Source organism: Oncorhynchus nerka, linkage group LG22, assembly GCF_034236695.1.
Source record: "Oncorhynchus nerka isolate Pitt River linkage group LG22, Oner_Uvic_2.0, whole genome shotgun sequence".
Classification (NCBI taxonomy): Eukaryota; Metazoa; Chordata; class Actinopteri; order Salmoniformes; family Salmonidae; genus Oncorhynchus; species Oncorhynchus nerka.
In genome coordinates, this window is record NC_088417.1 from 56,059,249 (window position 1) to 56,080,230 (window position 20,982).

The 20,982-nt window shown below is 43.8% G+C and overlaps 1 protein-coding gene across 1 annotated transcript in view; it reads right to left on the reverse strand.

Annotated features, from left to right (window-relative positions):
• The window catches only part of LOC115105391 (peripheral-type benzodiazepine receptor-associated protein 1-like), a 175,007-nt gene that overhangs the window by 12,987 nt on the left and 141,038 nt on the right, over nt 1-20,982 (reverse strand). Inside the window, 12 exon segments of the mRNA XM_029627372.2 lie at nt 312-424; nt 6,736-6,783; nt 7,324-7,392; nt 12,780-12,948; nt 13,167-13,309; nt 14,534-14,636; nt 14,944-15,517; nt 15,519-15,811; nt 16,203-16,358; nt 17,886-18,224; nt 19,287-19,964; nt 20,701-20,852. Of these exon segments, the coding sequence (XP_029483232.2) occupies nt 312-424; nt 6,736-6,783; nt 7,324-7,392; nt 12,780-12,948; nt 13,167-13,309; nt 14,534-14,636; nt 14,944-15,517; nt 15,519-15,811; nt 16,203-16,358; nt 17,886-18,224; nt 19,287-19,964; nt 20,701-20,852 (2,837 nt within the window).

Sequence of the window (20,982 nt, forward strand, 5' to 3'; positions counted from 1 at the left end):
GTTTCGGTACTGTACGTTGCATTCAAAGTGGCTAATATTGCATTGATTCGATCACATTTCCCACAGTAAAAGGAAATATTGATAGGTGTTAACTAACAGAAAACTCTAGAAAGTTGAGTGAAGTTCAATCTTCTGCTTCTCAGCATCAACTGATCTTTCTTCTGCACGGCAGTTCCGGGGAACATTGCAAACAATAGAACATTATTGTTACAGCTTTATTGTCAATTGAATCAGAAATGTGTACTTTGCTCTTTTAAGAATGTTACTATAACACAAGCCTTTTTTGTTACAGGGACTATCATGTCGCTTACCTCAATGTCAGCGTTGGGAGAACTCTCTCGAGGGTCATAGTCAAAGATGGCCTTCATCCTGCGAGGAACGGGACCTGCTGGGTTCGCCATGGCAACACCAGACTGGCTGGGATCTGTCGATCCAACACAGAAATACAGAGTCAAATTTCGGACCAGATTTTTTACAATTTCTGAGTGGCACACCCTGTTCATTTGAACCTCCATGTCAGCATGCAGTTCATAGTAATTCAGAATCATGCAGTGCATAGCTAGCTTCACACCATCACAGGGAAAACCAAGATTAAAAGATTAACAATAGCAGTGGTTGGCTTTGATGATGATGTTTTTTGCCCATTTCCTTGCAGGCAAGCAAGATGGTGAGGGTCAGATAAGAGTCACGCCAGTTTAGCCTGTTTTCACTCGACAGTTAGTGAACTGTAAGTGCAAAACATGAAAAGACATGAGAGTTCATGTAGTGATGTCACTTAGAAAAGAAAATGAAACAGTGTTAGGAGGATAATGGAGATGGAGAAGAGGGAAATGCATTTAAGGAGATCATCATCATCATTATCACCACCAGCCAAGCAGACAATGTTTCCCCGAAGTTTCATTTCCAGCAGTGGTGGCAGAAGTAGCGAGGAGGAGGGGGTGAGGGGGGAAAATCAAGGACAGTTTAATTTAATTTCAATGACATCTCCAGTCAAGTCTATATTAACCCCAAAAATGATTTGTGATGATGATGTATTTTAGCTAACCATTATTATAGTGCATTCGAAAAATATTTCTGACCCTTTCACTTTTTCCACATTTTGTTACCGCCTTATTCTCAACATTTTCCCCCTCAATCTACATACAATATCCCACAAAGCAAAAACAGGTTATTACAAATGTTTGCAAATGTATAAAAAAAAATATCACATAAGTATTCAGACCCTTTACTCAGTACTTTGTTGAAGCACCTTTGGCAGCGATTACAGCCTCGAGTCTTCTTGGGTATGACACTACGAGCTTGGCGCACCTGTATTTGGGGAGTTTCTCACATTCTTCTCTGCAGATCCTCTCAAGCTCTGTCAGGTTAGATGGGGAGCGTAGCTGCACAGCTATTTTCAGGTCTCTCCAGAGATGTTCCTCATGGTCAGAGTCCTCCTAGCGGGCTGTCATGTGCCTTTTACTGAGGACTGGCTTCCCTCTGGTCACTCTACCATAAAGGCCTGATTGGTGGAGTGCTGCAGAGATGGTTGTCCTTCTGGAAGGTTCTCCCATCTTCACAGAGGAACTCTGGAGCTCTGTCAGAGTGACCAGCAGGGTTCTTGGTCACCTACCTGACCAAGGCTTTTCTCCCCCGATTGCTTAGTTTGGCCTGGCGGCCAGCTCTAGCAAAGTACTGGTGGTTACAAACTTCTTCCATTAAAGAATGATGGAGGCCACTGTGTTCTTGGGAACCTTCATTTTTGGTACCCTTCCCCAGAACTGTACATCAACACAATCCTGTTTCAAAGCTCTACGGACAATTCCTTCAACCTCATGGCTTGGTTTTTGCTCTGATATGCATTGTCAACTGTGGGACCTTATATAGACAGCTGTGTGCCTTTCCAAATCATGTCAAATTAATTGAATTTACCACAGGTCGACTTCAATCAAGTTGTAAAAATATCTCAAGGAAACAGGATGCACCTGAGCTCAATTTCTAGTCTCATAGCAAAGGGTTTGAATACTTATGTAAATAAGGTATCTGTTTTTTTATTTTCAATCAATTTGCAAACATTTCTAAAAACCTGATTGATGAGGATATTTTTAATTTCATCAATTTTAGAATACGCCTGTAATGTAACAAAATGTGGGAAAAGTCAAGGGGTCCGAATGCACTGTACATACATCTATTAACAAAGTTGGCTCCACTTCCAGGATTACAAGCTATCTAGCTAGTTACCTTGAAGGTTTTTCGGATGACCTGATGATAATCTGAGGAAGATCTGTAACTTGATGTTACTGATGTTGAAAGCTTGTCTCGGCAGAAATGTTAATTATTTGTATTATTCTTATTGGGAGTGGCGGCACGCCACTGCTAAATTAATATAGGATTAATATAGGAGAAACACAGACAGACCTTGGTGGCAGCAGGATAAGGCATGAGACAGATTTAGAGAGGTCGCATGTTAATGATGTCATCAAGTGTAAATGCATTGGTCGTTCCACAAAATGAGTCCCGTTAGAGTCCCTTTGATATTGTAAGTAGAAATTGTGCACCAATATTGAATTTTAAAAGATGGTTATATATTACATGAAGTGTCCTGTAATATAGACCACATGGAACATTCGATAAATCAGTTATTTTATATGAATTAAGACTTTCTAGTGCCAAATTCAGCATTTTGACGTGCCCCTGGGCAGCCTCTGTTACTTCTAGGAATATTTTAACCCACTTAACCATAACATTTCTCCAAGTTTTCACCATCACTGTAAAGCCCTAGTTGTTTGGAAGCTAAGGAATTGCTTGTATTAATGTCTACATTTGTATGACAAGCATTTTTCATTATAGACATCTTAATGCACACTTTTAAATTATATCAAATGAACTGAAAATAACAGTTACAAAAATTATATATAAAAACAATATTATTCCATAAAATATATATATTTTTAGGGATGCATGATATATCGGTGAACATATCGGAATTGTCCGATATTAGCTAAAAATGCCAACATTGGTATCTAGTTTAACGCCGATGTTAAAAACCGATGTCAAAGCTGCCATGCATACCTATATAACGTAGGTACATGACGTAATGACGCCACATAAAATGTTGCACTACACGTGCAACACAGCATTCCTAACCTAGCCCACAATGTGGATCGAGCAGTCAACAAGTTGAGCAGTCACTTGAAAGAGTAAGAAAATTTCAGCGAGACAACTCAAAGGCGGAATCCATTAAAGCCAAGATAATGGAATTCATTGCCCTTGACAATCAACCGTTCTCTGTTGTGGGTGATGTTGGCTTTCGCCGACTGGTCAAGCACCAGTACACATTACCAAGTGCGCTATTTTTCAGATGTTGCCCTACCGGAGTTACACAGTAATAGCGTCACTGCTATTAGCTTCACGACATACATAATACATACATACATACTATGGAACGCCGTTTGGGTCTTTGTGCATCAAAAAGGATACAGTAGCACTGTCAAAGTAGTACAAAAAAAGTCTGCAAACATGCAAACACCGGCCACGAACGATGCATTTACAATACCATTTTGGTAATAAAGCATAATTTGTTCGACAGCAACTTCTGGGGTACCTAGCTAGCACCAATACAACAAGCCTGAAAACAATGACCAGTAGAAACTGCAGTCATGTTCATTATTCTTAGCAATGATTTAGGAATCCTTGTAAGTATGAGCTAGGTTGCCACTTGTTGTTCGTCCACTGAAATTGAAATTAATTTAATGAAAAAAATAGCTATCCCGCTACTTAACCCTGTTGCTCAAAGCTAACGTTATAAGCAGCCAGCTAGCTTCATCTGGTTAGTGAGGCTCGACCGGACCAGGTTATGTGCTGTAAGGATTAGGCACAATAGTGGAATTTGCAGTTTGCCTTCAAAATAAATGTATGTCATTGACAGTGATGCAAATGAATACAAATAGTAGAATTATGCCATACTTTTCTTTTGAAGGCGAACCAAAAAATCCACTATTGTGGCTAATCCTTACTGTGGCTAGCTTCACATGGATGGGTCCGACCACCATTAATCAAATAAGAACTGTCTTATAAATTAGGGTTATTTTAGATGATGGCACCTAGCTATGTAGTTAGCTAGCTAACTACATCTACTGAAACAGACTGTCATTTTGCTATGTTTTCGGGGAAAAACAGTGTTTGCATCCATAAGCTATCTAGGCACTGCAGGTGCGCGAGGCCACTTTACCAGCAATCATAGCATACGTATTGATGCATCGTTGTAACATATGAAATACGAGTGATAGTTATTACACATTGATTACACTATGTAAAAAACGTATGAATGCGTTAAGTTATTATGTGACGTGCAGTCATATTCAGATCCTGATTGGTCAACAAGCTTATTTGACAAGTCAAATAGTGTTATTTGGACACGCAAAGACCCAAACGGCGTTCCATAGAAATCCTGGTTGAGAATGAAACGACAAGAAATTAACAACGAAACAGCACAGCAAGTAAGTGAAAGAAAATAGGTTTTGATTATTTTTTACTGGTAATGGGGACATACGTAAATGCCAACAATTTCTTTGGGGGGGTCAGTGTGGTGTGTAACCTTTATTTAACTTGGCAAGTCAGTTAATATCAAATTCTTATTGACAATGATGGCCTACCCTGGCCAAACCCGGATGACGCTGGGCCAATTGTGCGCTGCCCTATGGGACTTCCAATCACGTCCGAATGTGATAGAGCCTGGATTCGAACCAGGGACTGTAGTGATGCCTCTTGCACTGAGATGCAGTGCCTTAGGCCGCCGCGTCCATGTGTGTGTGTGTTAACTATTTAATTGTACTAGAATGCTTAAGGCCCCTAAAATGTTAAATATCGGTTATCGTTTTTTGGGGGGGAAAGGAAAATATCGGATATCGGTACTGTCCAAAAATGTCATATCGGTGCCTCATTATATTTTTTTATTGAGTACTAATGTTACTGCTCCACAACAATACTTAAATATACTGACCAAAAATATAAAAACACAAGATGCAACACTTTCTAAGATTTTACATCAGTCAATTGAAATAAATTCATTAGGCCCTAATCTATGGATTTCACATGACTAGTAATACAGATATGCATCTGTTGGTCACAGATACCTTTAAAAAAGGTAGGGGCGTGAATCAGAAAACTAGTCAGTATCTGCTGTGACCACCATTTGCCTCAGGCAGCGTGACAAATCTCCTTCGCATTGAGTTGATCAGGCTGTTGATTGTGGCCTGTGGAATGCTGTCCCATACCTCTTCAATGGCTGTTTGAAATGGCTGGATATTGGCGGGAACTGGAACACACGGTCATAGAGCATCCCAAACATGCTCAACGGGTGACATGTCAGGTGAGTATGCAGGCCATGGAAGAACTGGGACATTTTCAGCTTCCAGGAATTGTGTACAGATTGGGCCGTGCATTACCATGCTGAAACATGAGGTGATGGAGGCACAATAATGGGCCTTAGGATCTCATTACGGTATCACTGCATTCAAATTCCCATCGATAAAAGGCAATTGGTGTTTGTTGTCCGTATCTTATGCCTGCCCATACCATAATCCCATCATAACTATGGGGCACTCTGTTCAGTGTTGACATCAGCAAACCGCTCTCCCACACAACGCCATACACGTGGTCTGCAGTTGTGAGGCCGGTTGGACGTACTGTCAAATTCTTTAAAACAACGTTGGAGGCGGCTTATGGCAGAGAAATTAACATTCAATTCCCTGGCAACAGTTCTGGTGGACAATCCTGCAGTCAACAGACCAATTGCCAATTCTGGCATTGTGTTGTGTGACAAAACTGCACATTTTAGAGTGGCCTTTTGTTGTCTCCAGCACAAGGTCCACCTGTGTAATGATCATGCTGTTTAATCAGTCTCTTGATATGCCACACCAGTCAGGTGGATGGATTATCTTGGCAAAGAAGAATTGCTCACTAAGAGCGATGTAAACAAATTTGGGCAATTTTTGGGATCATTTATTTCAGCTCATGAAACATGGGACCAACAGTTTACATGTTGCATTTTTATTTTGGTCATTGTACATATAATTTTGTCCTTGAAACATTTTATTGAAATACTGTAGAATTCCATTAATTCCTATGGAGGACTCCTCCTTCTGGGGAGTGCTAATATAGCGTAGAGTGGCTTCAAGCTTCTCATTGGCCATTACATAGCATCAGCAATCCACGGTTTATACACATTATTGGTGTCGAAGCAGGTGAGCTGGTTCTACTCCTTTTGGACATTTCCTGGTGTTTTGGTCAAGCATAAGACATCAACCCTGTTACCCATAGATAGACAGGCTAAACATGTTATAACAACTTACATTTTTGTGTGATTCCTGTTACACATAACAATATTCTATTTGGCTGATTTAAGATGAAAGATGATGGTCAACTATGTTACTTTATTTGACACTTACTATATAAATGGGAAAACATGTTTTTTTTATTGAACATGTGCTCTTGATGGCAGAATGTAAACAATTGGTGAATGTTTTTTTGCACAAAGTTACACTACCCAAAAGGTACTCATTTCATGGATCGACTCACTTGCAGGTATCAGGTGGCGGCTAGAGCAGTTAGAGAAACGTTTAGAGAGGTCTCATAACGATGATGACATGTGTATCTTGTCTAATACATGCAGGTTTTCAGTCGATGCTAGAGCGGGCGTCCCTTCATGCTTGTGAGGCAGAAAGAGAGAGAGCCAATGATGGATACATTACAAACCTTGACTGGAGGATTCTAAGCTATCCTCCCACATTGCAGTAGACTCAACTGGAAGAGTAGATAGGGATGGGAGTAGGGTAGGGTAGGGTGGGGAGAGAGAAGCAGGTTAAAGCATTTCACTCTGGTCCTAATTGGCTCTGACACACTCAGTAGTACAACCAAACCAAAACGTAGAAACCAAAGCCAACCCTAGAGAGAGCAGCCTGAGGCCAGATATGATATCAGACAGTCACACAGGAGTAGACAGAGGCACAGATAGATGGAGGAGATCAGAGGGGATGCTGAAGAGTGGGTACCGCACTGAAACTATGGCAACTCCTATATCCAAATGCTTTAACCATGCATATAAGTGCATTAATAAAAGTGTTAGGCCTAATTTTCAACAACAAAAAAACGACATCTCAGTCTATGGCAGATCATTCTAATGTTCTGTATATTTAATACTGTGAATCCACAAATCCCCTCTGGTCAGTGAGCAAGAAGGAGTGTAATAGAGAGAGAAAAAAGGCAGACCAAGGGAAGAGTGGGCAAGAGGGAAGGAGAAAGGAGAGAGAGAGAAAGCCAGTCAGCAGCGACAGCGAGACACACCTTTCTTGGATCGTCTCGGTTTTGGCGGTGGGACAGGCCGACGCGGAAGCTTTGCATGTGAGCGAGTGCCTTTATGGAGTTTTAAAAAGGGAAACCAAATTTGAAACCATAAAGAAAAACACAGACAGACAGAGACACCAAATCGTGAAGAAGCAGACCAGACAAGAGACAGAATGAGTTTTGAAGGCCGTAAAAAGCCATTTTAAAAACCAACCAACCAATAATAATAAAAAGCGAACAGAACACAGCAGGTGAGACCAAGTGGAAGTGAAAGGGCTAAAACATCTGCAGAGATCATTGTGGGGGAACGATAAGCAGGAAATAGAAGCACATTGTTTGTCAGCTTGATCTAGTTGGCAGGGTGGGTAATGCTGTGTGTGGTTCCTGAGGGTGTGTGTGTGCGCCTGTGTGTGTGTTTGTGGGGGTCCAAAGCAATTAGCCCCCAGAGCTTATTACACTAACTAAAGTGATTTGCATGACACAGAGTCGATGAAAAACTAAAAGAGAATTAGGCTTGGCAAAAGCTGAAGCTGGGATGATTATCCTAAAACAGTCAGTGACACAATCAAGTCTAAGTGAAGATAAACTACGAGAGCATACAAAGCAGATAGGCTGAACTACAGAGGGGTATCCTATGAATCAGGTTTGAAGAGACAGTGAGGTAACTTTGGTTAACTCTGAGTTCAATGTGGGATTTTTTCATTTTACCTTTATTTAACCAGGCAAGTCAGTTAAGAACAAATTCTTATTTTCAATGACGGCCTAGGAACAGTGGGTTAACTGCCTGTTCAGGGGCAGAACGACAGATTTGTACCTTGTCAGCTCGGGGGGTTGAACTCGCAACCTTCCGGTTACTAGTCACACGCTCTAACCACCAGTCATACGAAAGTTTTCCTACTTACAAAGCATGTAGAGGTCTGTAATTTTTATCATAGGTACACTTCAACTGTGAGAGACGGAATATAAAACAAAAATCCAGAAAATCACATTGTATGATTTTTATTTATAAAATAAAATAGATTTGCATTTTATTGCATGACATAAGTATTTGATCACCTACCAACCAGTAAGAATTCCGGCTCTCACAGACCTGTTAGTTTTTCTTTAAGAAGCCCTCCTGTTCTCCACTCATTACCTGTATTAAATGCACCTGTTTGAATTTGTTACCTGTATAAAAGACACCTGTCCACACAATCAAACAGACTCCAACCTCTCCACAATGTCCAAGACCAAAGAGCTGTGTAAGGACATCAGGGATAAAATTGTAGACCTGCACAAGGCTGGGATGGGCTACAGGACAATAGGCAAGCAGCTTGGTGAGAAGGCAACAAATGTTGGCGCAATTATTAGAAAATGGGAAGAAGTTCAAGATGACGGTCAATCACCCTCGGTCTGGGGCTCCATGCAAGATCTCACCTCGTGGGGCATCAATGATCATGAGGAAGGTGAGGGATCAGCCCAGAATGACCATCTGGATGATCCAGAGGAGGAATGGGAGAAGGTCATGTGGTCTGATGAGACAAAAATCTAGCTTTTTGGTCTAAACTCCACTCGCCATGTTTGGAGGAAGAAGAAGGATGAGTACAACCCCAAGAACACCATCCCAACCGTGAAGCATGGAGGTGGAAACATCATTCTTTGGGATGCTTTTCTGCAAAGGGGACAGGACGACTGCACCGTATTGAGGGGAGGATGGATGGGGCCATGTATCGTGAGATCTTGGCCAACAACCTCCTTCCCTCAGTAAGAGCATTGAAGATGGGTCGTGGCTGGGTCTTCCAGCATGACAATGACCCGAAACACACAGCCAGGGCAACTAAGGAGTGGCTCTGTAAGACCCATCTCAAGGTCCTGGAGTGGCCTAGCCAGTCTCCAGACCTGAACCCAATAGAAAATCTTTGGAGGGAGCTGAAAGTCCGTATTGTCCAGCAACAGCCCCGAAACCTGAAGGATCTGGAGAAGGTCTGTATGGAGGAGTGGGCCAAAATCCCTGCTTGCAGTGTGTGCAAACCTGGTCAAGAACTACAGGAAACGTATGATCTCGGTAATTGCAAACAAAGGTTTCTGTACCAAATATTAAGTTCTGCTTTTCTGATGTATCAAATACTTATGTCATGCAATAAAATGCAAATTAATTACTTAAAAATCACACAACGTGATTTTCTGGATTTTTGTTTTAGATTCCGTCTCTCACAGTTGAAGTGTACCTTTGATAAAAATTACAGACCTCTACATGCTTTGTAAATAGGAAAACCTGCAAAATCGGCAGTGTATCAAATACTTGTTCTCCCCAATGTATATTTCTATGGTAACGAATCCTCCAGAACAAACCTGCTCCGGGGCAGGCTAACTCAGGGATAACTCTACTTATCCTGAATGAAGTATCTGAGCCGCGAGTTGAGGACCAATAAAATCAGATTCCCTCCCTCTCGCAAAGATTGCATTATCATCCCCTTCATTTGAGAAAGATGGATTAAAGATTTTTTTAATCAAATATTTTTTTGTGTGTAAAAAAAAAGTGAAACGTTAAAATACCAAGTCATTTAGTAATGATGGAAAAAATTTGAAACTTCACGCACAGTAAAACTTTCGTATGACAAATACAATTATTATGATACAATTTAGAGGTCGACCGATTAATCGGAATGGACGATTAATTAGGGCCGATTTCATGTTTTCATAACAATCTGTAATTGCCATTTTTGGACACCGATTATGGCCGATTACATTGCACTCCACGAGGAGACTGCGTGGCAGGCTGACTACCTGTTACGCGAGTGCAGCAAGGAGCCAAGGTAAGTTGCTAGCTAGCATTAAACTTATCTTATAAAAAACAATCAATCTTAACATAATCACTGGTTAACTACACATGGTTGATGATAGTACTAGTTTATCTAGCTTGTCCTGCATTGCATATAATCGATGCGGTGCCTGTTAATTTCTCATCGAATCACAGCCTACTTCGCCAAACGGGTGATGATTTAACAAGCTCATTCACAAAAAAAAGCACTGTCGTTGCACCAATGTACCTAACCATAAACATCAATGCCTTTCATTAAAATCAATACACAAGTATATATTTTTAAACCTGCATATTTAGTTAATATTGCCTGCTAACATGAATTTCTTTTAAGTAGGGAAATTGTGTCACTTCTCTTGCGTTCTGTGCAAGCACAGTCAGGGTATATGCAGCAGTTTGGGCCGCCTGGCTCGTTGCGAACTGTGTGAAGACCATTTCTTCCTAACAAAGACCGTAATTAATTTGCCAGAATTGTACATAATTATGACATAACATTGAAGGTTGTGCAATGTAACAGCAATATTTAGACTTAGGGATGCCACCCGTTAGATAAAATATGGAACGGTTCCGTATTTCACTGAAAGAAACGTTTTGTTTTCGAAATGATAGTTTCCGGACTTGACCATATTAATGACCTAAGGCTCGTATTTCTGTGTGTTATTATGTTATAATTAAGTCTATGATTTGATATAGCAGTCTGACTGAGCAGTGGTAGGCAGCAGCAGGCTCGTAAGCATTCATTCAAACAGCACTTTCCTGCATTTGCCAGCAGCTCTTCGCTGTGCTTCAAGCATTGAGCTGTTTATGACTTCAAGCCGATTAACTCCCGAGATTTAGACTGGTGTAGCCGATGTGAAATGGCTAGCTAGTTAGCGGGGAGCGCGCTAATAGTGTTTCAATCAGTGACGTCACGTCACTCGCTCTGAGACGTTGAAGTAGTTGTTCCTCTTGCTCTGCAAGGGCTGCGGCTTTTGTGGAGCGATGGGTAACGATGCTTCGAGGGTCGCTGTTGTCGATGTGTGCAGAGGGTCCCTGGTTCGAGGCGAGGGACAGAAGCTATACTGTTACACTGGCAATACTATAGTGCCTATAAGAACATCCAATAGTCAAAGGTATATGAAATACAAATGGTATAGAGAGAAATAGTCCTATAATTCCTATAATAACTACAACCTAAACTTCTTACCTGGGAATATTGAAGACTCATGTTAAAAGCTTTCATACGTTCTCACGTTCTGAGCAAGGAACTTAAACGTTAGCTTTTTTACATGGCACATATTGCACTTTTACTTTCTTCTCCAACATTTTGTTTTTGCATTATTTAAACCAAATTGAACATGTTTCATTATTTATTTGAGGCTAAATTGATTTTATTGATGTATTATATTAAGTTCAAATAAAAGCGTTCATTCAGTATTGTTGTAATTGTCATTATTACAAATAACAAATCTATATAAAAATCGCCCGATTAATCGGTATCTGCTTTTATTGGTCCTCCAATAATCGGTATCGGCATTGAAAAATCATAATCGGTCGACCTCTAATACAATTATTTTATCGATAGGAGTGGGAAACAAGGTGCTTATGCATTGATAAGCACACCAAAGAGAAGAAGGCATTTCTGAAAGACCATTTCACACCGTAGCCTGCTGAATTTGCAAGATAACTTTTGCTTCAATTTGATTTCGGCACAAATGAAAATGTGGCACTGACTTTCCCATTAATAAATGCTTCAGCATTGTCTCAATGAAGAGTTCAGCGTTCGACTAACAACGTGGGATATGCACGTGCAGTTACAAGCCTGCTAGAGTTAGCGGCGTGTATATGGATGAAGCCTGAGCTGGAATGTGAGGCTACCTGAAGCTGGTTAGCTTTAGAAAACCCTGAGTAGATCTTGCTTGCTCAGTAGGATACCCCTCAGATTATATATTTTCTTCCCGTTTTGAATTTAATCAAATAGTGCAATTTGGCCAGTAAATGGGTCAATTACAGTAAAAAGTTAATAGGTCAAATGAATGTTTTCCATTAACTAAGACGCAGCTGCTGTTTTACCGGTTGTGAGGATTTCCCCCAACAGATTGTGGTGAAGAAAGACTTTTGCTTTCATTTCAAATTATTCAAGTTTGAAGTACAGTATATTATCGAGTCACAGCTGGTTGATTTCAAGACTAGTAAGAGAGGAGTAAAAAAATAAAAATAAAAATGGAGCATCTGTTGGCAGTTATGAAACTCACAACATCTGATACTTCACCCTAATGGGCATAGCTACAGTACTTCTGTATTGCCATTTTTACTTTCTTTCACTTCCACTCCACAACATGGACAATGGAGATTTCATTAAAGCAAAACGACAAAGAACCTACCCACACCTGAAAAGTGTTAGACCGCAGTTGGTGCATATTTTAAAGTGAAGTGTACAGGCTGACAACATCAATACAAACCATTGAGCTGACACCAAACAGAAAGAATAATACAATTCAAATGTACTTGATTGATTGTTTGATTACATGGGCAGTGGGTAACTTGGATCAGAGAAGGGCCCTGTTAAATTGGACACTTGTGGAATGAACCCTGCTGGGATTGGCTGTTGATATGATTGACAGATGTAAAAACCCTTTGATGATTGACTGGTGCTGTTACTGACAGTTGTGCCTACCTATCTTCTCCATGTTTGCGTGGGTAGACAGGAAGCCCTGCTGCAGGAGTGTCTCTCTGGTCTCCTCATCCTCCACCTGAATCTCAGACACCATGTTACACGGTACGTAACCGTGACGACCGTTCAATTCGCCGTGGTAGAACCCGTCTGAGTCTTTATCTCCGTAGATCTGTACAGGAAAATGGAGGATGGGGAAGGTGAAGAGAGAAAACAAGATGGCTGCCGTTAGGTTGAGCTATTACTGTCTTAACTTCTTAATAGAAGAAACGTTTTGCCTTGAACAGCCTATAATTAATGATAGATTAGATGAGAGTGTGTAAAACATGGTGCTAGGGATATCACTATTCCAGCAGGCAATACTATAATTTTAACCAGTTGGGGCCATACCTTGATGATCTGTCCCTCTCTGAAGGGCAGTTCCTCCTCAGCGGCATCAGGGTTCGGGGACATGTTAACCGGGTCGTAGGGGAACAGCGCTACAAAGATACGCACCTCGTTGTCTCCTATAGGCCGCGCAGGCTCCATGCTCTCTTCATGCAAACACACAAACAGATCCGACATTATTTGGAGCAACAGCTAGCCTAAGCATTGCGGTGCATACACCTGGATTTGCCTGGTCACACACATCCCCCTTGCCCACACTCCCACAGTTCTCGAAATCCACATGGAAGAGCCCACTCCCACTCTGTTAAAATGTGTGTTTTGTTTCGGGTCCCCAACAGGCTTGGGCCAGTTCTGACTGCATATGTGTGTATATGGATGTGGGTACACAGACCTGCCAGTCACTGCGCCCCCTTATGATGAATTCAGACGTTTTTGTGGCCCCCACCCCCATTAGAGTTGCCCATCACTGGTCTATGTGATGTAGGGATCAAGATGACTGATTACCTAGACCTATATGCAGGCCTATAGGGCAGTGTAGGGAATGTGAACTGCTGTAGTTAACTAGGACATAAGCTGCACCAATGAGACAAGGTTCGATCTCATTAGGAGGGATCAGCCCATCTGTATGTAGCAACAGTCAGACTATAGGCAAGCAGAGCAGAGCTGACAGGAAGAAATAGACCACATTCATATCCTCTGTCTGTATAGATATCTGGAGATACTGTATGTGAGAACAACATCTTCGCTGATCCCTCCCTCCCTCTCTAGTGTCGTGGGGGCGTACGTGCAGAGCGCATGTGTGTGTGTCCTATGTATGTCTCTGCACGTTCCTTGTTCTTCCACCTGCCGCTGAGAATAGCAGAACTATATCTGTGAGCTTTTCAATGAGAACACAGCTGTGAGATTGAAAGAGGGAGAGAAAGAGAGAGCGAGAGAAAGAGAGTGAAAGAGGCAGAACGAGAGACAGGAGGGATGGAAAGAGAGAGCGAGAGAAAGATGCAGAGAGAGAGACTCCAGCTTGGTTGGTTTCACTGTGGGCTAATCTAGGGTACTATTTTCATGGTTGTCTCTTCCTCTCATCCATCTCATGTCATGACGAGCCATTTTGAAGTTAAGCCGGTTCTAAGCTTACAGGCCATCTCTCGCTCTCCCCAATCACCCTATCCCCCCCCCCACACACACACACACACACACACAAACTCGTAATCTAACATCCTGGTGTCTTTCTCAGAGAGAGAGAGACAGAGACAGGCAGACCGACAGAGGCAGACAGAGAGAGAGAGAGGAAGAGAGAGATAGATCGCAGAACAAGAGAGACAGAGATAAAGAGAGAGAGAGAGAGCGCTCGAGGGGGGGAATGAGATTCTGACCATTGAGCTCCTGCCTGGCCTCTGCCCTGGTCAGCTTAGGAGAGAGCTCAGCCTGTCCGCTCCACCCAGCACTAGCCTCCATCGACGGGTCTCTGCCAGGCTCCTGGTCAACATAAACACACACACACAGACAGTCAGTCAGAGAGAAAGACATCAGCACATAGGACAATAACTTGCATTCAGGTTGTACAGTAAGGGACTGCAGGGTTATAGACATGAGTAGTATGCAATAAGGATCAGGTGGTTTTTCAGGTTGAGTCTGGAGAAGCAACGGTGCCGTCAGACAGACAGACAGACGGTTGGATCTCAGATAAAGGGGACATGCGATGCATGACAAGCCAACTACACAGACACCGGTAGAGAAGAGGGAATTTAAATACAGCCACGGGGTACAACGAGTGAGAACACACCCATTCTGCTGCAGCAGCTGCAATGGCCTGGAGGGCAGGTTTTCCCCGGCGCAGGGCCAGCGTGAGGGGGTCAGGTGGTGACCCCTCCACCCACCACTCAGAACTCATCTGCTCCACCACCACCTCTCCGCGTTCCCCGCGGTCATAGGTCAATGGATCCTCCTCGTCAGTCCCATACTCAATGTCGATCTCTGCTACCGAGCCCACAGGGGACTTGACTGTCCGAACGGTCTTGCTGACTAGGTAGGAGCATGGTGCGTGGCCGGTGGCCTGGGACGTTAACGCAGCGACCGCCATCTGACTCCGTAGCAAGGCTTCTCTTCTGAGCCTGTCCCCTAGCCCGCCTACCAGGGCAACCGTCCCCACTCCGTTCCTTCCCCCACTGCTGTGGACCTTCTGGGGGGCCTGACGCACCCACATCTCCTTACTGGGCCCGAGGACCAGCTCCCCCTCCTCAGGGTAGCTGATGCTGTCTACTCTGTCTGCGTAGTGGACCCTGTGCTGGGGCCGAGCCCTGACAACAGCACCACCACTGTGTCTGGGTAAAGGCTCTTTGGCTTCAGCTCTGCTGCTGGTGGTGGTGGTGGTGGTGGGGCTGGTCTCGGGTTCTGTGGTAGTGGGGGTCATCGGGGTGGAGGTGTGTGCGGCTGGGCCTGGCTTGGGACTGTCTTCGGTGGCGACGGTGATTATAGTCCTCGTCCACGCTGTTGTCCTCTTCATCAGTGACCTCTGGGATGCTGAACAGGTGCTTGTTGAGGTGATGATGACCGTGATGGTAGTGGTAGGCCTGAGCCTGGGCCTGTGGAGGAAGCTTCAGGATACTCTCCAGAATCTCCTCGTCACTGTCTGGCACCTCCCACTGGTCTGGCTACAGGGGTCATGGGTCAAGGGTCACAGAGGAGAGGGTGTCACAGGTTGAAGGTAAGAGGTTGGATGTAGGAGATGGAGATAGGAGTTCAGGAAGGAGGCGGATGTGAGCAGATTGGGCAGGGCACGGTGGCATAAGGTAGGGGTGAAGGTAAGAGGTGTGATGTAGGAGAAGGAGATAGGAGTTCAGGAAGGAGGTGGATGTGAGCAGGTTGGGCAGGGCACGGTGGCATAAGGTAGGGGTGAAGTGTGACATACAAAAAAAAAAAAAAGAATCAAAACAGTGAGTGAATTCAAGAATGAAAGAGGGAAAGTAAAGCAAACGTAACAAAAACAGAGGCTGTCCTCCTCAGCAAGATCAGTAAAATCAAGTGTTTGTAGTGAATGTTTACCCTGTCGGCTCCTGTGGTGTATCCCCGGGCCAGGGCGGGTCCAGGGGGGTCTGAGTACATGTCCTCCTCCTCTTCCTCCAGGATATCAGACAGGTCCGAGCCCCTACTGTTCTCTGTTGCACCGTACGGAGGCTCCACCAGGCCAACAGCATAACCCTGACACACAGAGCACAACCACACAGTACAACAGGACAGGCTTAGAGCATGTGGAATAACCAATCATGTCAATACAAATTAAACGTACATTGACAAGGTAAATCCTCCAAATGCTCATTTTCATAGTAGGAAATGTTACTATGAACGTTGGTATGTCTTGGTATAATGCCACTATCCTCAATGCTCTCTAGTCCAGAGGCTCCCAAACCTTTTTGGCCCACAACTCCATTTTGATATCTGAAAGTTTGCATGACCCCAACCATTTGAAAAGAAATGATGTAATTCACATCCAATGTTTACTTTTTTTATTTGTGGCTATGTCAGTCAATAGCAAATGAGTCTAACATAATCTCTCTTATCTCACCACCACTAATGAGATGGGTGTGCTTGATGCATGTCCAGTCAGAGCTTCTCAAAGTCAGGGGGCGTGGTCGACGGTACGCACCTCGTCTCTGCTGTCACATCCAACCTGGATACATTTTTTTATTTTTTATATGCAGACGAGAGCACTGAATCCAGCTTCACACAGATATGAGCTGATGAAGGGTGCCATGAGTTTTAATGCTCAGAGGGCGACGGAAGTGGATTCCCTTTGAGTCAGGAACCAAAACTCCTCCGTAGTGACCTGTAAATGCATTGTCTGCAGCATTCGGTCCCATGACAGCTCGATCAGCTGTTTGACTTCACTTACCGGCATGTCAACTGAACCAGGATCACAGTCAAACTGATTGGAAAGCAGGTCCCAAAGTGCTATTCCAAGCATTGGAGGTGAGCAGTCATCACTCATGTGGGACACTTACTGATGCTGTTTTCTGTTAGAAACATGCACAGCCGAGGGAATGGTTCGCTTTTGAAAAACTCTCTCCAATAAGAATTCTTTCCTATCTGACAAAGGTATTAATGTGAGTTTCTGTGCCTCAAAATTCTCACACTTTATTTTCCGGTAATATCAAATCTCTGCAATATTGTGTGGTTTCATAACGTAGCAGGCCTATCCATTCACAATGGAAAGATTCAAGCTCAATTGTCAAGTGCGGCCTTTTCCCATGAGCTAAGGGTGCTCTCTGGTTGAATTTGATCTTTTACATTTGAATAATTTTCATTTAGATTTTTAAGGGTAACCGCTTTACAATGATTTTGAGATACAAAGACGATATTATAATATATATATATTTTTAAACTATATGGGGTCATGACCCCTAGTCTAAAGCACCATGTTGATAAATACGAGGTAATGATCCCACAGCCTTTCCTAGACCTAGATGAGTTACTGGTTCATCTAGTCAAGGGGTGAGGCTGGATGAGAAAGAGTTGAGAAAGGCTGGGTGAGAAAGAGTTTCTTTCGGCAATGAACATCATCAGAGGATTAAAGCACAGAGTACTAGCCAATGTGAGGGGAACATTGGAACAATAAAGAACACTTCAGAGTTGCCGGGCGTATTGCATCTGCCCAGAAAACTGGCAATGATATTTAATGTATCACATTCCAAAAAAGCACAGTCAGTACTAAATAACTAACTAACCAACCTGTGGCTGCCTGCTGAAGCCTGGGTCCTTCTCCTGCCTGAGGAACTCCTCCATGGACACCAGGCGTGTGGTCGACCTCTCCATGGAGTAGTCTGGTTCTGACTCCAGGGGAGAGGGGGCTTTGGGGGGCTGGAGAGAGTGTCTGTCCTGGGGTGGGGTGGGGCAGGGCTCAGGGGTTGAAAGGTTTGCACGGGAGTAGTCCTCCATGGGGAGAAAGTCTGTGATGGACATGACGGGACGGGGAGCTCCGGGGATTTCTGTGACTGCTCTGCTCTGCTCCATGGCTGCTGGGACTAGGCCTGGGACTGGACTCTGGCTGGGGGGCAAGGCTGCATTGACCTGGAGAACAGACAGGCGTACATACAACATACACTTAGTTAAAATAGTTGTAATAATGTATACTAGATAATAACATACCTCTAGTACTATATATTCTAGAGCAGTTGCAAGGCTCCAGACTGAGACCATTTAGTCACATTTTGCGATTCTTAGGCTGTGTGAGTAAAATGTTTGATTGGTCGGATCGGTGCGAACTGCAAATTCAAGCTGGTCACTCAAAACAGTGCATTATTTTCCTGATCCCGGCATGAAAGTGTCTGCCCTGTCCCTGTGTCCGTCCCTGTGTCTGTTTCTCCTTTCGCGCTGAGTAGGCTAGTGGGAGAGAAAAATTATTGCAACATAAAAAAAATGCAATAAACGTTTTGAAAGGAGCTGTGCCTGTTGGTGAGAGGAGGGTCTCAGCTTTCTGCAGGTATTACTCTCAACATTGACGGTGCGCGGAGACTGCAAAGGCTATAGACATAAATGGGTATGCTGCAAAGTTTTTAGGACGTTACATTTACTGTTACATTCATCAATTACACGGCTAACTAGCAACATATTATATTTAGCGATCTACCTAATGCATTTTGAGTTTCCACTTCCTCAGATGGTGAGTTAGCCCCAAATGAATTACCTTATGTGATATTTATTTTATACACACAAAATTTTGCTAAGCAAATGAATCTCTATTGAACAGAATAAATGTGCAATTCTGGAGCCCTATATTGAGAGTAAAATATAGCAACAATAGAGTAATTGTCAACCCAAAATTTGTGACAATCACTGGTTTAGGTTACACATAAAAATATCTTGATCCTGCATCCCTGCTTGAACACGTTTCATGAATCATACCATCTCAGTAGCCCTGCGAATGACTTTATAAGATGATTGCAATTTTTTTACTATTGTGTGATGCCGCAACAAAGTTTGGTGCGACCGAATAATGGCCTTGTGCCACAAACTGAAAATGTTAGTGTCACCAGTGTCACCACAGGAAAAAGTAAGTCTGGAGCCATGAGGTGAGTTCTAGAGTTCTAGATAAGAGTTTTAGAGGAGGTGTTGTTGCATTACTGTAAGTACCGTTGTGTTGATGTGAGAGGCTGGTGGTAGCATGGCCTGATAGGCTGGTTGTATTGGTGGTGACATCATAGCCTCATAGGCTGATGGTACTGATGGCAACTTGGCCTGATAGTTTGGTGCTACTGGAGGTGACATGGTGGCCTCATGCATTGCCAAGGCATCCCGAGGGGGAGCAGGAGACTTTGCTAAGGGGTTGGCCCAGGCCTCTGCGTACGAGGCAGGGAGCGGGGAGGAGGCCTCTGTGTGGAGGGTGTGGACTGGGGGAGAGTTGGCAGAGGGCAGCCCCCCGTTAGGGACCATGGCGTGTGCGTCTAGCGGCGGTGAGGCCGTGGCGTAGGGTAGCGTGGAGACTTTGGCAGCTGAGTTCCCATAGGACGGGGATTGGGGCTGTACGGGTGGTGATGAAGACAAGAAGGGGGGTGACTGGTGGACAGGGGGTGACTGGTAGGGTGGTGACTGGTGAACGGAGGGTGATAAGGAGCAAGGGGCGGAGGTAGCCGAGGCCTGGTCCGTCATGATGGCGGCTAGCTTGGCGGGCACGTTGACTGGCACAGAGTCGGTGGATTCCCCGTGGCCGGACATGGTGCGCACGGTGAGCTGGTGGGCCGTCATAAGGGACTGGATTTGAGACGGGCCCATTAGGGCACTGCCTGCCGTGGGGGATGACACCTCCAACACCTAGGGTATGGCAGAAGAGGAGATGGGTAGTGTCAGCAGCACAGACACATACTCTCTACACAAAATATCTTCACAGCAAAACAGTCCTACACATTATCCTCACAGCAAAACACTCCTAAACATTATCCTCACAGAAAAACACTCCTACACATTATCCTCACAGCAAAACACTCCTACACATTATCCTCACAGCAAAACACTCCTACACATTATCCTCACAGCAAAACACTCCTCACACACACTATCCTCACAGCAAAACACCCCTACACATTATCCTCACAGCAAAACACTCCTAAACATTATCCTCACAGCAAAACACCCCTACACATTATCCTCACAGCAAAACACTCCTCACACACACTATCCTCGCAGCAAAACACTCCTCACACACACTATCCTCACACAGAGACGTAAAACACTTAAAGGATATAAAAGTCAGCGGTATAGGACAAGCCATTATCACAGATACTGTTCACAGCCCAAGCTGAAGCACTGAAAATACCATGGCACATTTAAACACAAACCAGCGTCTTGAGGAAGAGAGCAACAGACTCAATGGGTCTTTAGAGCACAGAACCTCTCTGAAAACACTTGCTTGACAGACACACCGATTCAAACTCATTTCAAAAGCATTTACCTCTTAGCATAATTTCAACCCCATTACACCCAAAACCTTAAACACTCTCCTCTGTTTCCAGTGCATTCAGGTGCAGAAACACAACACTACAGTTATTGCCTTTTTCTTGTCAGCATAGATGGTGTATCCGGTGACGCGGACTCCGTTGGAGGTCCCAGCAGCATCGATGGTGACAGGCAGCCAGCTGATAAGGGCGATTCCCGGGGAGGGCCCCTGCTCCAGCTGCACATCCAGAGGAGCATCAGGGGGACCTGGGAGTGGAGGTAATACATATTAGAAGACAAGCTAATCTTAGGTCTTAAACAGGGCCTGATTTCATTTGTCCTCTCTAATCAAGGCCTGTTTTAAAGACCTGGGAACACCAGGTGAGTGGAATATATT